This window comes from Dermatophagoides farinae, chromosome 1 (genome assembly GCF_024713945.1).
Source record: "Dermatophagoides farinae isolate YC_2012a chromosome 1, ASM2471394v1, whole genome shotgun sequence".
Taxonomy (NCBI): Eukaryota; Metazoa; Arthropoda; class Arachnida; order Sarcoptiformes; family Pyroglyphidae; genus Dermatophagoides; species Dermatophagoides farinae.
In genome coordinates this window covers 3650517-3663948 of record NC_134677.1, presented here as the reverse complement: position 1 = coordinate 3663948, position 13432 = coordinate 3650517, and the positions used below count along the sequence as shown (strand labels likewise).

At 31.6% G+C, this 13432-nt stretch overlaps 5 protein-coding genes across 13 annotated transcripts; 4 read left to right on the top strand and 1 right to left on the bottom strand.

Annotated features, from left to right (window-relative positions):
* The first annotated feature begins 2 nt into the window (after positions 1–2).
* LOC124493050 (uncharacterized) lies at positions 3–5154 on the top strand. 7 transcript variants are annotated; one of them, XM_047056099.2, is made up of 10 exons: positions 3–734; positions 851–1031; positions 1116–2146; positions 2204–2596; positions 2656–3556; positions 3704–3933; positions 4008–4282; positions 4339–4476; positions 4526–4602; positions 4659–5154. In XM_047056099.2, exons 3-10 carry the CDS (start codon positions 1561–1563, stop codon positions 4672–4674), a joined length of 2616 nt encoding a protein of 871 aa, XP_046912055.1. In that variant the 5' UTR covers positions 3–734; positions 851–1031; positions 1116–1560; the 3' UTR covers positions 4675–5154. The 7 variants fall into 7 exon arrangements, with proteins under 7 accessions (XP_046912055.1, XP_046912056.1, XP_075585604.1 ...); XM_047056100.2 differs by having other exon boundaries at positions 25–734; positions 1120–2146; XM_075729489.1 differs by having other exon boundaries at positions 106–734; positions 832–1031; positions 1120–2146.
* A 737-nt stretch (positions 5155–5891) lies between these two features.
* Tim8 (translocase of inner membrane 8) lies at positions 5892–6452 on the top strand. Its single transcript, XM_047054617.2, has 2 exons — positions 5892–6111; positions 6179–6452. Exons 1-2 carry the CDS (start codon positions 6010–6012, stop codon positions 6344–6346), a joined length of 270 nt encoding a protein of 89 aa, XP_046910573.1. The 5' UTR covers positions 5892–6009; the 3' UTR covers positions 6347–6452.
* Positions 6453–6891: 439 nt separating this feature from the next.
* On the top strand, positions 6892–11165 carry LOC124491899 (integrin alpha-8-like). 3 transcript variants are annotated; one of them, XM_075729454.1, is made up of 12 exons: positions 6925–7131; positions 7229–7433; positions 7490–7626; positions 7691–8004; positions 8058–8202; positions 8256–8563; positions 8619–8959; positions 9018–10013; positions 10067–10253; positions 10311–10415; positions 10484–10843; positions 10900–11165. In XM_075729454.1, exons 2-12 carry the CDS (start codon positions 7231–7233, stop codon positions 10972–10974), a joined length of 3171 nt encoding a protein of 1056 aa, XP_075585569.1. In that variant the 5' UTR covers positions 6925–7131; positions 7229–7230; the 3' UTR covers positions 10975–11165. The 3 variants fall into 3 exon arrangements, with proteins under 3 accessions (XP_075585570.1, XP_046910571.2, XP_075585569.1); XM_075729455.1 differs by having other exon boundaries at positions 6892–7433; positions 8631–8959; XM_047054615.2 differs by having other exon boundaries at positions 6892–7433.
* Positions 11001–12538, bottom strand: Swt1 (Swt1 RNA endoribonuclease). Its single transcript, XM_047056175.2, has one exon. It carries the CDS (start codon positions 12536–12538, stop codon positions 11156–11158), a length of 1383 nt encoding a protein of 460 aa, XP_046912131.2. The 3' UTR covers positions 11001–11155.
* A 185-nt stretch (positions 12539–12723) lies between these two features.
* Positions 12724–13349, top strand: LOC124493111 (uncharacterized). The gene is made up of 2 exons (XM_047056180.2): positions 12724–13017; positions 13089–13349. The coding sequence occupies exons 1-2, from the start codon at positions 12724–12726 to the stop codon at positions 13290–13292; spliced, it is 498 nt and encodes a 165-aa protein (XP_046912136.2). The 3' UTR covers positions 13293–13349.
* Positions 13350–13432: the final 83 nt, after the last annotated feature.

The following is a 13432-nucleotide window of genomic DNA, read 5'->3' as shown; positions in this document are numbered from 1 at the left end:
TCTCTTTCTCTCTCTCTCTCACACACACACACATTGAATCGAAAGAAATAGTGGTGACTATAGCTTGAATACATACTAACAATATTACATACACATACACATAGAGCTGTTATTATATTCGAGTTGTCTCAACCTCACTCTTTTCTAGCTTGGATGGTTTAAGTTTTTTTAGTATATATGGATGGATTTTGTATATTTGGTTGAATGAATGGATGAATATTTTTTTTCGCCTGGTCTTTTTTTGCTTCGAGTTGATGCTTTATCTATATGTGAATGTGTGTGTGTGTGCAAGAGATGAGGATATTCGGGTGGTTATTTTGTTCAAATGAGGAACACTACTAATATTGACGTCTTTGATTGCCTGGTGGAATTTTTTTTTTTCGTTTTCGCTTGATTTACATTTTTTTTAACCGATTCAATTCTTTACCGATGCAATTCATGGCGACGACAACAACATCAACAACAACCATTTCAATGATTGACTAATTTTTAAATCAATTGTTGTCTTGGTTAATTCTTGATTTTTTTTTTGAATTTGTTTACAATTATCGAATATCGTTCGTTGATTACCGGTTGTATTAATTGCATAAATAAACTTTGATGATCGATAATCAATATATCCATCCATATTATTAAATTTAATCTTCATTCATTGACAATGCAAACTGAAATCTCAACTTTTCATTTTTTTTTCACACACATCACAAAAAAAGAAATGTACTGAATATTATCAGGTATTTTAATAATACTTTTCAGCTTGACATTGATTCATTTCCGTTGTCAATCTAATTTATTTAATCTATACTGAAAATTTCAATTTTGACATTTGAGAATTATTTTTATCATATAGAGAATAAACCGTTTGTGATCATAATTGTTATCATCAAACCAAATAACAGCTAAAATATCATCCACATCAAATCAATACTATTTTTTTTTATTGTATTACGACGAGATGCAAACGATATTAAAATCAAGCTCAAATCATTTGATATATAATAATAATTTTGAATGACAACATCCTTCTGATTGTAAGCCCATATATTTCAAATCTTAATTATAATGAACAAATGAATTTCATTTTTTTTCATTTATATTATTACATTTATCAAAAGTTAGTTCAATTTTTTCACTCCTATTTGGCAGCATTTATTTCAGAGGCTAATATGACGATGAAACATCAACTCGATAAATAGAAAAGAACATATGTCCTGGTTTATATTTCCAACAACAAATGTGCCTTCCACCATTCGAATAATCATTCATTCATTCACAAATTATATTGAAAATTTTTCTTTTACCAAGTACCGAGAATTTTTTCCATTCAACTTGATTATTTGTAAACATCAAGCAGAAAAAAGTCTACGTTTTTTTGCCTTATAATCATCCGAGAATTTTTTTCGAATCGATTGGAAATTCCAACTAACAACCCGTTGATCATGTTGATTGGATAAAAATAAAGATTAACGAATTTAATCAACCAACGAATATATCGCTGGCAAAGAACAAAAAGCTCATCCTAAGAATTTCATACAAGCATCTGAAATTTTTCATATTAGGATGAGTTTTCATAGACGTAAAAAGAAACAACAGAATACATCGATTATTGGATCAGATGAAACAATTCCGAATATAACAGGCATTAGTTGTAACAATAACATTAACAACAACAAAACAAAAGCGATCTCGTTACCAATAGCATCAGAATCCGTTGTCATTGATACATCATTATCCGGCATTCATAATCATTCCAATGTTAATCAGGATATTATTATTAATAAACTGAATGGTGATAATAATCAACCGACAACGAATTCATCAACGCCTCCTTCATCGCAGCTATCAACAGTGACTGATAGTGAAATGATCATCATTAAGAAAATATCCACTTGTGATAACAATGACAAAGATGTTAATAATAAGCAACTCGAACCTGAAAAAGAATCGATCGATATGACCGGTACTAATCAAAATAATTCCATCTTGGCTAGTGTTTCTGATGATCATCATTCCGATGTTCGTCATGTTTCGATCACAACGGCAACCACAACGACAACTAATGCTAAATTATCATCAGCCAAACGAAAACTTTTAATTCTAACCCGTTTGTTCAGACCTTGGCGGTGGAAAAGAAAATCGAATAAAGGTAAGTGGCTAAATAACGGCTTGAGTTATTCTTTATTTAAAAATCGTATTCTCATAGGAACATCTGCAGATTCAGTAGCGACCAATGAAGAAACTAACAAATCGATCGATGAAATTCATGCCGATTGTCAAAGCAATCAATCGAGTCAAGTGATGTTGATGCCATTAAATTCGATGAGCTATTTAAAAGGTGCCGTTGCAACACCATTGGCTGCCTTAGCAAAAAATCCTGAACATAATCAACAGCTAATGTCGATCATTAATCGACGGCAGCAACAAACCATCATTAATGAGATATCATCCAATTCGACAGATTCATCCAAAATCAACAACAACAGCAGTCCAAGTAATAATAAAATTCAAACTCTTGAATCTACACAAATAAACAATAATGTAAACAATTCAACAACGAGTGAGATGATCAAAATCGATGGATTTAAAGTGGAAAAAGGTTTGCTTTTACTCTTTTCTCTAAATAGTTTTATACATGTTATTCTTTATTTATTGTAGTGATCACATCGACGTTGCCAACAAAATCAACGATAATGATACCGACTTCGTCGACAACCATTTGCCTACCTGCAACATCATCATCATCATCATCATCATCGATTAAATACAACGTGATCGAATCATTGGCTGCAAATCATCCTAAAGCCAAGAACTATCTCATGCACTGTAATTCAGGCAGCAATAACAATTACCATAATAGTCATAATAATAATCAGATTTATCCGATCGAATCAATATCGCCGGTGACCATATCAAGTATCCATTTTGCCAATATTTCCGATGATATTGGCCCAATACCCCCACCACGAATGTTTAGTGATTCAATTATATCAACATTACAGACAGCTGAATCAATGTCAAATGGAGCCCAATGTGAGACAAAAACAATGGAAAATGACGTTGGCAATAAGACTGGTGATGATGTAGATTTTGATCCGGATACATATAATATCCAACAGCATCATATAAATTATAGTCATAATAATACGAACGATAGAGTAGAATCTTTGATAAATATCATAATGAATATGGAATCATTCGATAATGGCACTGGTGATTACTATGACCTTCATCATGATAATGATGATGATGACTACGAATTTGACGAATGGAATTCACCATTAGTTGAGGAGGTTCCGGCTAAACAGCCACAATTGACAGCCGTTCCTAAGAAAAGTGCACTAAAAAAGCCAAAAGTTTTTTCCGACACCAATTGCCAAACTGCCAATAATAATAATGATGATAACAATGTAAATGCAAACAAACTTATAGTCAATACAACAACAACAACAACAACAGCAGCAATTGCGGCTACAACACCCACTGAAACTACGAATAATAATAATCATAATAATCATAATCATAAGAGCTCCACTTTTACAACAAACATACCGAATGGGTAAGAGAATTGTTTATTTATTATTTTATTGCCGTCGATCAAGTTGATTCAATTCATTTTAATTTCATTCAATTTATTCATTTCTAACTATCTTGTTTATTACATTCTTATTAATTCTTGTTCAAACAAAAAACACATACACAAAAGCTCCGTATTGTCTAAGATTCGCCAATTTGACTTGAACGCCAATTCATTGAATGAAGCCACTAAATTACATGTAGCCAAAGTACAAATAATGCCCTCAATAACGTTGACGAATTCTGAAATGAAATCAGTCAATATAAGTAGTTCGTCAGTTACTACGTCCACTGTTAATGGAAATGATCCCTTTTCATCGGCTGTCAATTGGAAAGACTATTATGGCGATGATGAAAAAGGTATTCATCTTCATTCAATTGTTTCTTAATTCAGTTTTTAATTTTGTTCATTTTTTCTTCGTTCTACTGGATAGGTAAAATTGCGGCTAAACTTGCCCGCAAAGAATCACTTCAATTGAAACTATCACAACGGCCCGATAAGCAAGAACTTATTGATAAGAATATCATACAAACGATGAGTGAAAATGAAAAACTTGATTCACGTGAAGCAATCGGTACGAAATTAAATCGACGATTAAGTCTTCGGCCAACAGCTGAGGAATTAGAACAGCGTAATATTCTCAAACAACAATCACCCGATGAGATCTGGAAAGAAAAGGAGAACAAAAAACAGACGCTCATAAGAAAGGTATTTGCTTTTATGGTCTTTAATAATTGTTAAAATCTTACTTCTGATGATAACAGTTGAGTTTCCGTCCAACCATCGATGAATTGAAAGAACGTAAAATTATTCGATTCAATGATTATGTGGAAGTTACACAGGCAAACAATTATGATCGTCGTGCCGATAAACCTTGGACCAGATTGACACCCAAAGATAAGGTTAGACCAGAGAATGAGTTTTACCGTCATATAACTTTTTTTCAAATAGGCTGCTATTCGCAAAGAACTTAATGAATTTAAAAGCTCTGAAATGCAAGTTCACGAGGAAAGTCGTCACATGACCAGGTATATGAGCATTTTTTAAATTTTAGCCAACTTTTTTCATTGAATTGTTTTGTCAGGTTTCATCGATCATGATTCTGGCCACATTTTTTTTTATCTTACACGCGACAACCAATGGAATTTATGATAGACTAAAAATACATCCATAATCATCGACAATAATAATTACTGTGATGTTTCTCGATACATTTTTCTATATCATTCATCCTCATTGTTTTTTCTTCAATTACTGGACCGATCTTTTTGAAAGTCGGTGTGTCATAACACACACACACACACACATCATAAATTTTCTGATCAATATTATATTTGAATATTTTTTCACGATCATCACCGTACATTTTAGCATACATTCCAAAAAAAATGTGCAGGCTATATAGATTTTTTTCATAATTTAACCAAAGCTTTTGTAAAAAAAACAATGAAATTTTTCCAAATTTTTTGCGAATCGTTGATTGAATTTATCAAGATAAAAATTGAAACGATTCCATCTAAAAATTGAGAATTTTTCACAAAACAATTTTTTTTAATAAAAAATTTTCATTGTACAGTAAATGATTTATGACAAACACTTTTATCAACTATATTGTGTATATGGATACTCAATTTCTTGATTTGTTCAACGTCATTCATATCAGAATCGCCGCTTAATTTACAACGAAGAATTTGACAAAATTTCTGTGAATTATAAAAATTCCATTGCTTTCGATCGAGTCGATCAATAATAAAAACAATATGAGTACAGATACCCTGTGCAAATAGTAAGGCATTTATTTGATCAACAAGAGTGGGAAACAATATGTCCGGATTACTTATGATCATGAATAGTCTGAGTTTTGGATTGACCACCATGTGCGTTTGTAAATGAGCACGTAAATATTCAATCATCATCAAATCATCGATTGGTTGGAATAATTTTACTCGTTTCGATTGAAGCGTCGGGAACAACTTACAACATTCGTCAAAATCGACGATAAATTTTCCATCGAAAATCATGACATTTGGCCAATCTTTAATTTCATCCGCATTTGCTTCATCCTTAATGGATCGTTCGATTAAATGATAAAGGTATGCTTTCAAAGCTATCAAATCGCTCGTTTCTGAATCGATGATTGTCACTTTTTTCGTATCATCAATCGTTTCTGGATCAGGTGTGGGTCCTACATTAATTATTCGACATAACATTGATAAACCGGATTCGATTGGATTTGAATTCATTTTTCGAGATATTCGATCAATTGAGTGCGTCTGCATTGAATTTACTCTCAATACTTGCAGTGTATAATCATGGCATCTATAAATAACATATGTTAGAAGAAATCACGCTTTTTTCAACTCGTGGTGTATATTAGCGATTTAATTGCTAAAAAATTTATTTTCTTTATTAAAAAATTATAACTATCGAAAAACATGGCATTCGATTTGTCTAGCAGCAATGAATCTGGTGGTGTCGATCGTGAGCTTAAAGAATTTTTACTAATGGAACAAAAAAAAGCTCAATTTCAACAACAGGTAAGTCAATGCCAGACGATTGCTTATTTGTTATAGATTTCATCATGCTTCTCTTTCGATTATTTAGGTGAATCGTTTGAACGATATTTGTTGGGATAAATGTGTGACAGACAAACCTGGATCAAAACTAGATTCACGTACGGAAAATTGTCTGAAAAATTGCGTAAATCGATTCATTGATGCTTCGATGACCGTAGCTCAACGTTTTTCTGGCTTGATTCAAAAACAGCAATAATCGTCGATGGTTTATTTTTTTTTTTGTTCCACAATTGTAGAATACTAATAAAACATGTTTTCAAATTGATATCCATCGATAATAATATTCATTTTCTTTTCACAAACTTTTCCATGTAATCATTAAGTTAGTGTCATAAAGTTTTTTCTTAAAGATCAACTATTTTAGTATAATAACAATATATTTTTTGATTAACGATGGTCTTGTAACGAATTTTAATCGATGAATGAGTAATTAGAGTATTTTTTTTTTTTTTGTAAAATGTTATGTTGAAACAGGAAATTATAGGTGTAGTTCTAACGCCATCTATTATCTTTTAGATATGAAACTAGGTAGACAATTTCAATTATCTTATCTTATCTGCAATGCAGTTATTTGGCTATGTTCAAAATTGTTCGTCGCAACAATGAAAAGTCTTTGTATTCTGTTTTGTATCATTATAGATTATGAATGATCGATGATCATTTTCTTTGTATTGATTGGTGATTGCAAATAAAAAAAAAATTTTGATTTCCAATATAATTCTCAAGTTTTTTTTTCGAAACATAAATAATTAATTCATTCTTGATTCACTAACACTAATATAAACCGCTATATTTTTTTTCTAAAAATTTATGTCAGTCTTTCCAAGTGTAATTGTGTTTCAATACCTAGTAATTGTTTGTCGGTGTTAAGAAAAAAATGATAAAATCCACTTGGCAACCACTATTATACTGGATTCTCAATTAGAAACAGACCTCTAAGATTTGATGCTAATAATTATTTCACCTCAATCATAATCATATGTATGCAACTGATCTCATTCTTGATGATTTAATCGTTTGATTTATTTTTCATTAATCGTTTTATGTGATTGATCCATGACCTGATTCACTGATCAAGGAATGATGGCCTTCAAATCATTTCCATCATTCTTGATTTTCACGATCATCCCTATCAGCAATCTTGTGTTCGAATTTGTAATGACTCAAAATATTGATACGAAATTTCCTATTGTATTTGAACGTCCACAATCTAGAACATCATCATCTTCATCATTATTTGGCCATTCCGTTTTGATGCATAGTTCTGATCAATATGGTCGCATGTAATTTTTTTCTTAAACCATTTGATTTAATTTTAATTTGAATTTATTTCTTACAGGGTTATTATTGGAGCACCGAATGCAACAGTAAATCAATGGAATAATTACAATAATACCGGTATTATATACCATTGTGATTGGTCAAACACAACTACCAGTTGTGTCATGATTGATCTTGTCAATCAGATGAGTTTTTGTATGTTATGATATCCTTTTAATTGAATGCATGTAATGCCATTTGTAATGATTCTTGTTTTCAGATGAAGACAATTTATTTACCAATAAAATGCATCTTGGCTGGAATCTAGTATCACGTTCTAAAACAAATGAATTCCTGACTTGTGCATTTTCATGGACATATAGAACTTTGGCTCGCAATCGTCAGAATCGATTGGAAACATGGATGGTGCCGAATGGTGCTTGTTTTTTAATTCCTGATTATTTCAAAGATGATGATTATCCTAGAAGAACACCAAAATTGATATTGCCAATGGACAAAAATAGACCATTCAAAGAATCCGGTGACTATCTTTATGCTTATGCTATGGCTGGATTTTCTGCTACCATTTCGGCTGTATGTACATTGTTTGATTGATGTGAATCATTCTGTAAATTTTGAACTAATAGAACCAAGACCGCATCTATCTGGGTGTACCCGGATTCGATGATTGGCGTGGAGCTTTTGCCAAAATTAATCTGAATAATTTTCCTGATGCAATGAAAATTGATAGCAATCAAGTTGAACTCGATTTATTGGAACCATATGAAAGAGGTGTGTTGAAATTTGAAAATTCTCATCTAGTAATTTAATTTATTTGATCATAGATTCTTATCTTGGTTATTCCATAACATCCGGTAATTATTTCCGCGGTAATCAAGAAATAGTTGCTCTGGGTATTCCAAGAAAAAATTTAACAGGTTCAGTTGTTTTATTCACTAACCTTCCGAATCTACGCAAAGTTATTCTCAATGGCCATCAACTTTGTGAATATTTCGGACATTCATTACTGACTATCGATGCGAATCAAGATGGCTTTGATGACTTACTGGTTGCTGCTCCAATGTATTCATCATGGCAAAATAATCTTTATGATGAGGGACGTGTATTTTTCTATCAAAGTAACCGTGTTCAGGTAATTTATTTATCTTCATATTTGATGTTATCATGATAAATGTTCATCATGTCAGGGATTCAAAGAGCCTAAAATTTTATCTGGTGATCCTAAACCAATGGCACGATTCGGTACTGCAATGGCCAATCTTGGAGATATCAATATGGACGGATTTCCTGACATAGTTATCGGTGCACCTTATGAAGATGATTATCAAGGATCTGTTTACATTTATCGTGGTTCCCCACAAGGAATACTTGAAAAATATTTCCAGAAAATTTCATCTGCCAAACATTTATCGTCTTTAAACCTGAATGGATTTGGTTATAGTTTTTCTTCGAATGTTGATATCGATGATAATGAATACAATGATCTACTTGTAGGATCGTATTTATCGGAAAAAGCCATCCTGCTTCGGTGAGTTACTTTTACTTTTTCTAATTAAATATCATTGAAATTTAATCGTTCTCTATAGTACACGACCAATAATTTCGATTCAAGCATCGATACAATTGAATAATGATTATGTTGATTTGCAACAACCATGTGAATATGTTGAAGAAACTGATCAAATTCCAAAATATGGGGCCTCGTGTGTTAGAATTAAATTCTGTTTCGACATCACATCAAAGTTCGAAGTGCATTCGACTGATTCCGTTCTAAAATGTTCGTTACGATTGGATCCAATTTTTAATCGTGCATTCATTCTCCTATCAATAGCAGATCAATCAGAATATATTTCAAAAAATAGAATCGAACAAAGTTTTACTTTAATACCCCCACAAACAAAGTATTGCTCCGATTATTACATTGTCTATTTTAAATCATTTGATAAAATTGATAATCTTTTTGATTCGGTCGTTTTTCAACTAAATTATTCCCTTGAATCCGCTGTTAACAAACACTCTCCATTAAATGAACAGATTTTTCATGTACCGGTTTTGGAAAATGAAAAAATTTCCAATATTTCGACGGAACTTTACTTCAAAATGTGCAATAAAACTGCTCGCGATTGTGTGTCCAATTTTAGATTAGAACCATCATTCATTTTTGATGACAATGTAACGAGAAATTTCGCCAATAATTCTCAACAACAATTTTTAGAAGGCGAATATCAATACATCAGATTGTTTACAAAAGTAATTAACATTGGTGAGCCAGCATTCCATACTCAATTAATTATCCAAACCAATGCAAACATATCTTTAAAAAAAATGGATAAAAAATGTAGCGAAGCAAAATCATTTACATCGATTACCGCTACGAATCGAACATATTTATGTCAATTAGAGAGCCCATTGATCCAAGATGATTCTGTCTTTATAACATTCAAATCATTCGAAGCTAAAGATATAGAACAAGTTTGGTTCAAACTGAACATCAATGCATCTAACCAGAAACATCCTGCAAGCACTCTAGATTATCACATATCTTTTCGAATAATCAAAAAAGCCGATTTTGATATACAAATGTAAGTTGCCTATGAGAATTTTTTTTATAAATTGAACTTTTTATTTTAAATAGTTTGAGTCCTGATTTCAACAAAACATATCTAAAATATGCAAATTTTGATAAAAACACCATTCTTTTGACTTCATCGCTAAGTCTTGAGCGACTGGGACCTAGCAATATCGAATCAATTGAAATGGATTTCATTTATACGGAAAGTTATAATGAAAACAAATTAATTTACGATTTAGACATTGATAAGGTAACTATGAGTTTACTATGGACATCTATATTAGAACATCCTTTTTAATCCAAATAGACGACAGCCATTTCCATTCAGTTGGAATGTGATCAACCTGTTATAATCAGTACAAATGGTTCAAATAAACCTGTGTTTAATCATACCACTAAATTAATGCATTGGGTGAGTCAAAATTTTTTTTATCACAAGTCAGAATCAAAATTACTTCCACTTTCATTTGTTTCGGATAGAATTGTGTTAACAATCGAATCATTTGTAACATGATTCGTTGTCGCTTAGGTTCGTGGTCGAGAACGTTGTCGAAAATTTATGTCACAATGACTGGTCGTATGGATATCGGAAAAATCAACGAAAAATTTGAACATTTTCCCTTGTCGTACATAACTATCGATATTGATTTAAAGGCCAAAATCAATGATAAATATATTAAAATTGAGAGTGACGATATGAATGAATCGAAAACAAGACAGATACGTTTCAATCTCGAACGAATCGTACCCAAATCTACTGAAAAATATTTTCTTTGGATTCTATTGGCCATTATGATCGGTTTCTTTTTTTTAACGTTAATTTTGGTTTTTCTTGTCATGGTAAATATGGCCATTGAAATGATTTTCAATTGTTTCATTTTTTTTTTATTCTATAGTGTGGATTTTTTCGCAGAAAACGAGCTCCGACCGAAACTGCTCGACGGATTGATTCAAGAAAAATGAATGAATGAATGAATAATTAATCAATCATTGGTCATTTTATCATTATTTTCAATTTTTAATCAATGTTTTACATTTATTCATAGTTGTTATTCGTTTTTATTTCTGACTTTAAATTATAATCATTATTAACAGATTTTATGTTTTATTGAAATTATACATTAATTGTTTAAAGTATTCATTAAACAGTTTTTATTCATCATTCCATTTATTTTCACGCTGAGCAACTTGACTTTCAAATGCCAATTCAATCATTTGTAAAAGTTTTTCACAATTTTCTGCAGTACGATTATTTACCGATTGCAGCATTTCATTGACGAGCTGTATGACCTTTTTATCGCGACGAAAATAATCAGAAAATACACCCACCCAATTTGATTTGAATTTTCTCAATGAATCGATCAATGTTGCGCTTTCAGGTGAATATACACCCAAAGTTGATTGCCACAAATCATTGCCAAATGTTTCCTTGAATTTTGCAATAATAAATTCAGCTAGGCGAGTTTCGAGAGCGTATTTCGAATCCAATTCTTTACAAGAGCCACTAGTCATTGGATCCATAGGACTTGGTGATGGTGAATCCATTTTTGTTGACACCGTAGTGAGATGATTCTTTCGAGGAAATTCTTTAACGAGGTCGACAGATGATGACTGGCTGATTGTTCGAAAACGTTTTGAGGGATTTCGAAAACTCGTAGCGGAAATGTCAGTTTTAACCCTTTTGGACTTGTCAGTTGAATTGGCCGCCTCACGCTTGCTGTTAATTTGGATCGTTTTATCAGGTGATTTGTATTTTTGTATCAATTCTTTCAAACTATAGCAATTCATTTGATGAACAATAGCTTTATTTTGTAAATTTATATCATTGGTTATCAATGCAATTAATATCCATTGTTTTTCAATGGTGAGCGTGGGCAGAAATTTTTGCGGATTTTTGTTAAATTGAATACAAAACCCAAGTATAAGATCATCATTATTGCTAAAAACGTCTTTTTCATTTTGATTTTGAAATGACTTTTCCAGACAAATTAATCTTGAGTGTTCACCCAATTTTAGTTGTTCATTAATGAACCGTATGGCATTTTGAACTTTTCGTACCAGATAATTATCCCGATCCAATTTCAGACCATCCAATTCTTGTATCACAGTCCATGGTATAATAATTTTATGAATTTGTACATTGTTGATATTAAATTTGATTATTAATCTTTTTAAAAGGTTTAAATCTTCAACTAAAACATTCGTATCGATAACAAGTATTAAATAATGATTATGGTCACCGTTTTTAGTCTGGACTCTTGAAAAATTACGTTTAGCTTTTAAAATTTTGCGATTGGGTAATTTTTCCGTAGAATCTATCAACAGAGACGATAAAGATGATTGTACATTGATTTGAATTCCATCTTCATGCTTTGAATCTGTTTTTGCTTGCGGTTTCGTATTTGTATTTGTTTTTTGAACCTGTACAGGACAAAGATCATCAACATCCATGGATTCAATTTCAATTTTCGAGCCAGACATTTTTAAATGAAGAACAAACAATTTTTTAAAACAAATTACATTAATTTTTAACATGAATGATTCAGATTAATTTGATTCAATTGCATTTTATTATTCGATTTTGTATACAAAACATAGAACTTTTTGGTTCGAATAGATGCAATCGTGGTTGATATCTAGGTTAAAATAGACACATCTGAATTTTCGTTTATTTTTCAGAACTGAATTTGATATATATTGTTTATTATTGTGTACAAGATATGGCATCATTTAAAAGATCAAAAGATCAGCTCGAACATAAATTTGTTGAAGCTGAAAGAGCTGATAAGGAAGATCGAAAAAGAACGAAAGAAAGTGATGATGACGAAGACGACTATGAAGATGATGATGAAAAGCCAATCAATAAATTCGCTAATGATGGAAGCTTTTTGGAAATGTTTAAAAAGATGCAACAACAAAAAGATCAAAGTTCATCAATTACATCTTCCGTTTCAACATCATCAACAAATGCCATTCCTAATGAAAACAAATGCATTAAATCGGAGACAATCGAGGTTTGATCCGCATTCCGATCTTATATATTTTAGGAATGTTCATTTGGCATGCTGTTGTTTTTTCCATATAGAAAACAAAACGAAAACCCAAAATATTGAAAGTGGGAATTATTGAAAAGACGAAAAAATCGACAACAAAGACTGGCGGTCGACACCACGACGATGATTCGAGCGGACGTGAAGATTCTGCTTGGAGCCGTTATATGAATGAAGTACGAGCTTACAAAGAAAAATATGGTGATGACGAAGATAAGAATCGACCATTGGTGAAATAATTTTTGCATTAAAGTATTGAAGCCAATTTAATTGGCACATTTGATTGTTTGCCATAACTATCTGGTCATTATCATTCCAATTATGCTACCCTTTCATTATTTTTTCTTTGTGTATCAGATGGTTTTACCCCATTTTCTCT

Bases quoted from the DNA above. Each gene is read 5' to 3' on its own strand.
- LOC124491899 (XM_047054615.2), top strand. From the start codon at position 7,231: ATGATGGCCTTCAAATCATTTCCATCATTCTTGATTTTCACGATCATC. The intron at 10,416-10,483 runs GTGAGTCAAAAT...TGTTTCGGATAG, and splicing joins CCACTAAATTAATGCATTGG to AATTGTGTTAACAATCGAAT. The intron at 10,844-10,899 runs GTAAATATGGCC...TTTATTCTATAG, and splicing joins TTTTGGTTTTTCTTGTCATG to TGTGGATTTTTTCGCAGAAA.
- LOC124493111 (XM_047056180.2), top strand. From the start codon at position 12,724: ATGGCATCATTTAAAAGATCAAAAGATCAGCTCGAACATAAATTTGTT. The intron at 13,018-13,088 runs GTTTGATCCGCA...TTTTCCATATAG, and splicing joins TTAAATCGGAGACAATCGAG to AAAACAAAACGAAAACCCAA.
- Tim8 (XM_047054617.2), top strand. From the start codon at position 6,010: ATGGCATTCGATTTGTCTAGCAGCAATGAATCTGGTGGTGTCGATCGT. The intron at 6,112-6,178 runs GTAAGTCAATGC...TCGATTATTTAG, and splicing joins AAGCTCAATTTCAACAACAG to GTGAATCGTTTGAACGATAT.
- LOC124493050 (XM_047056099.2), top strand. From the start codon at position 1,561: ATGAGTTTTCATAGACGTAAAAAGAAACAACAGAATACATCGATTATT. The intron at 3,557-3,703 runs GTAAGAGAATTG...CATACACAAAAG, and splicing joins ACAACAAACATACCGAATGG to CTCCGTATTGTCTAAGATTC. The intron at 4,477-4,525 runs GTTAGACCAGAG...TTTTTCAAATAG, and splicing joins GATTGACACCCAAAGATAAG to GCTGCTATTCGCAAAGAACT.
- Swt1 (XM_047056175.2), bottom strand. From the start codon at position 12,538: ATGTTAAAAATTAATGTAATTTGTTTTAAAAAATTGTTTGTTCTTCAT.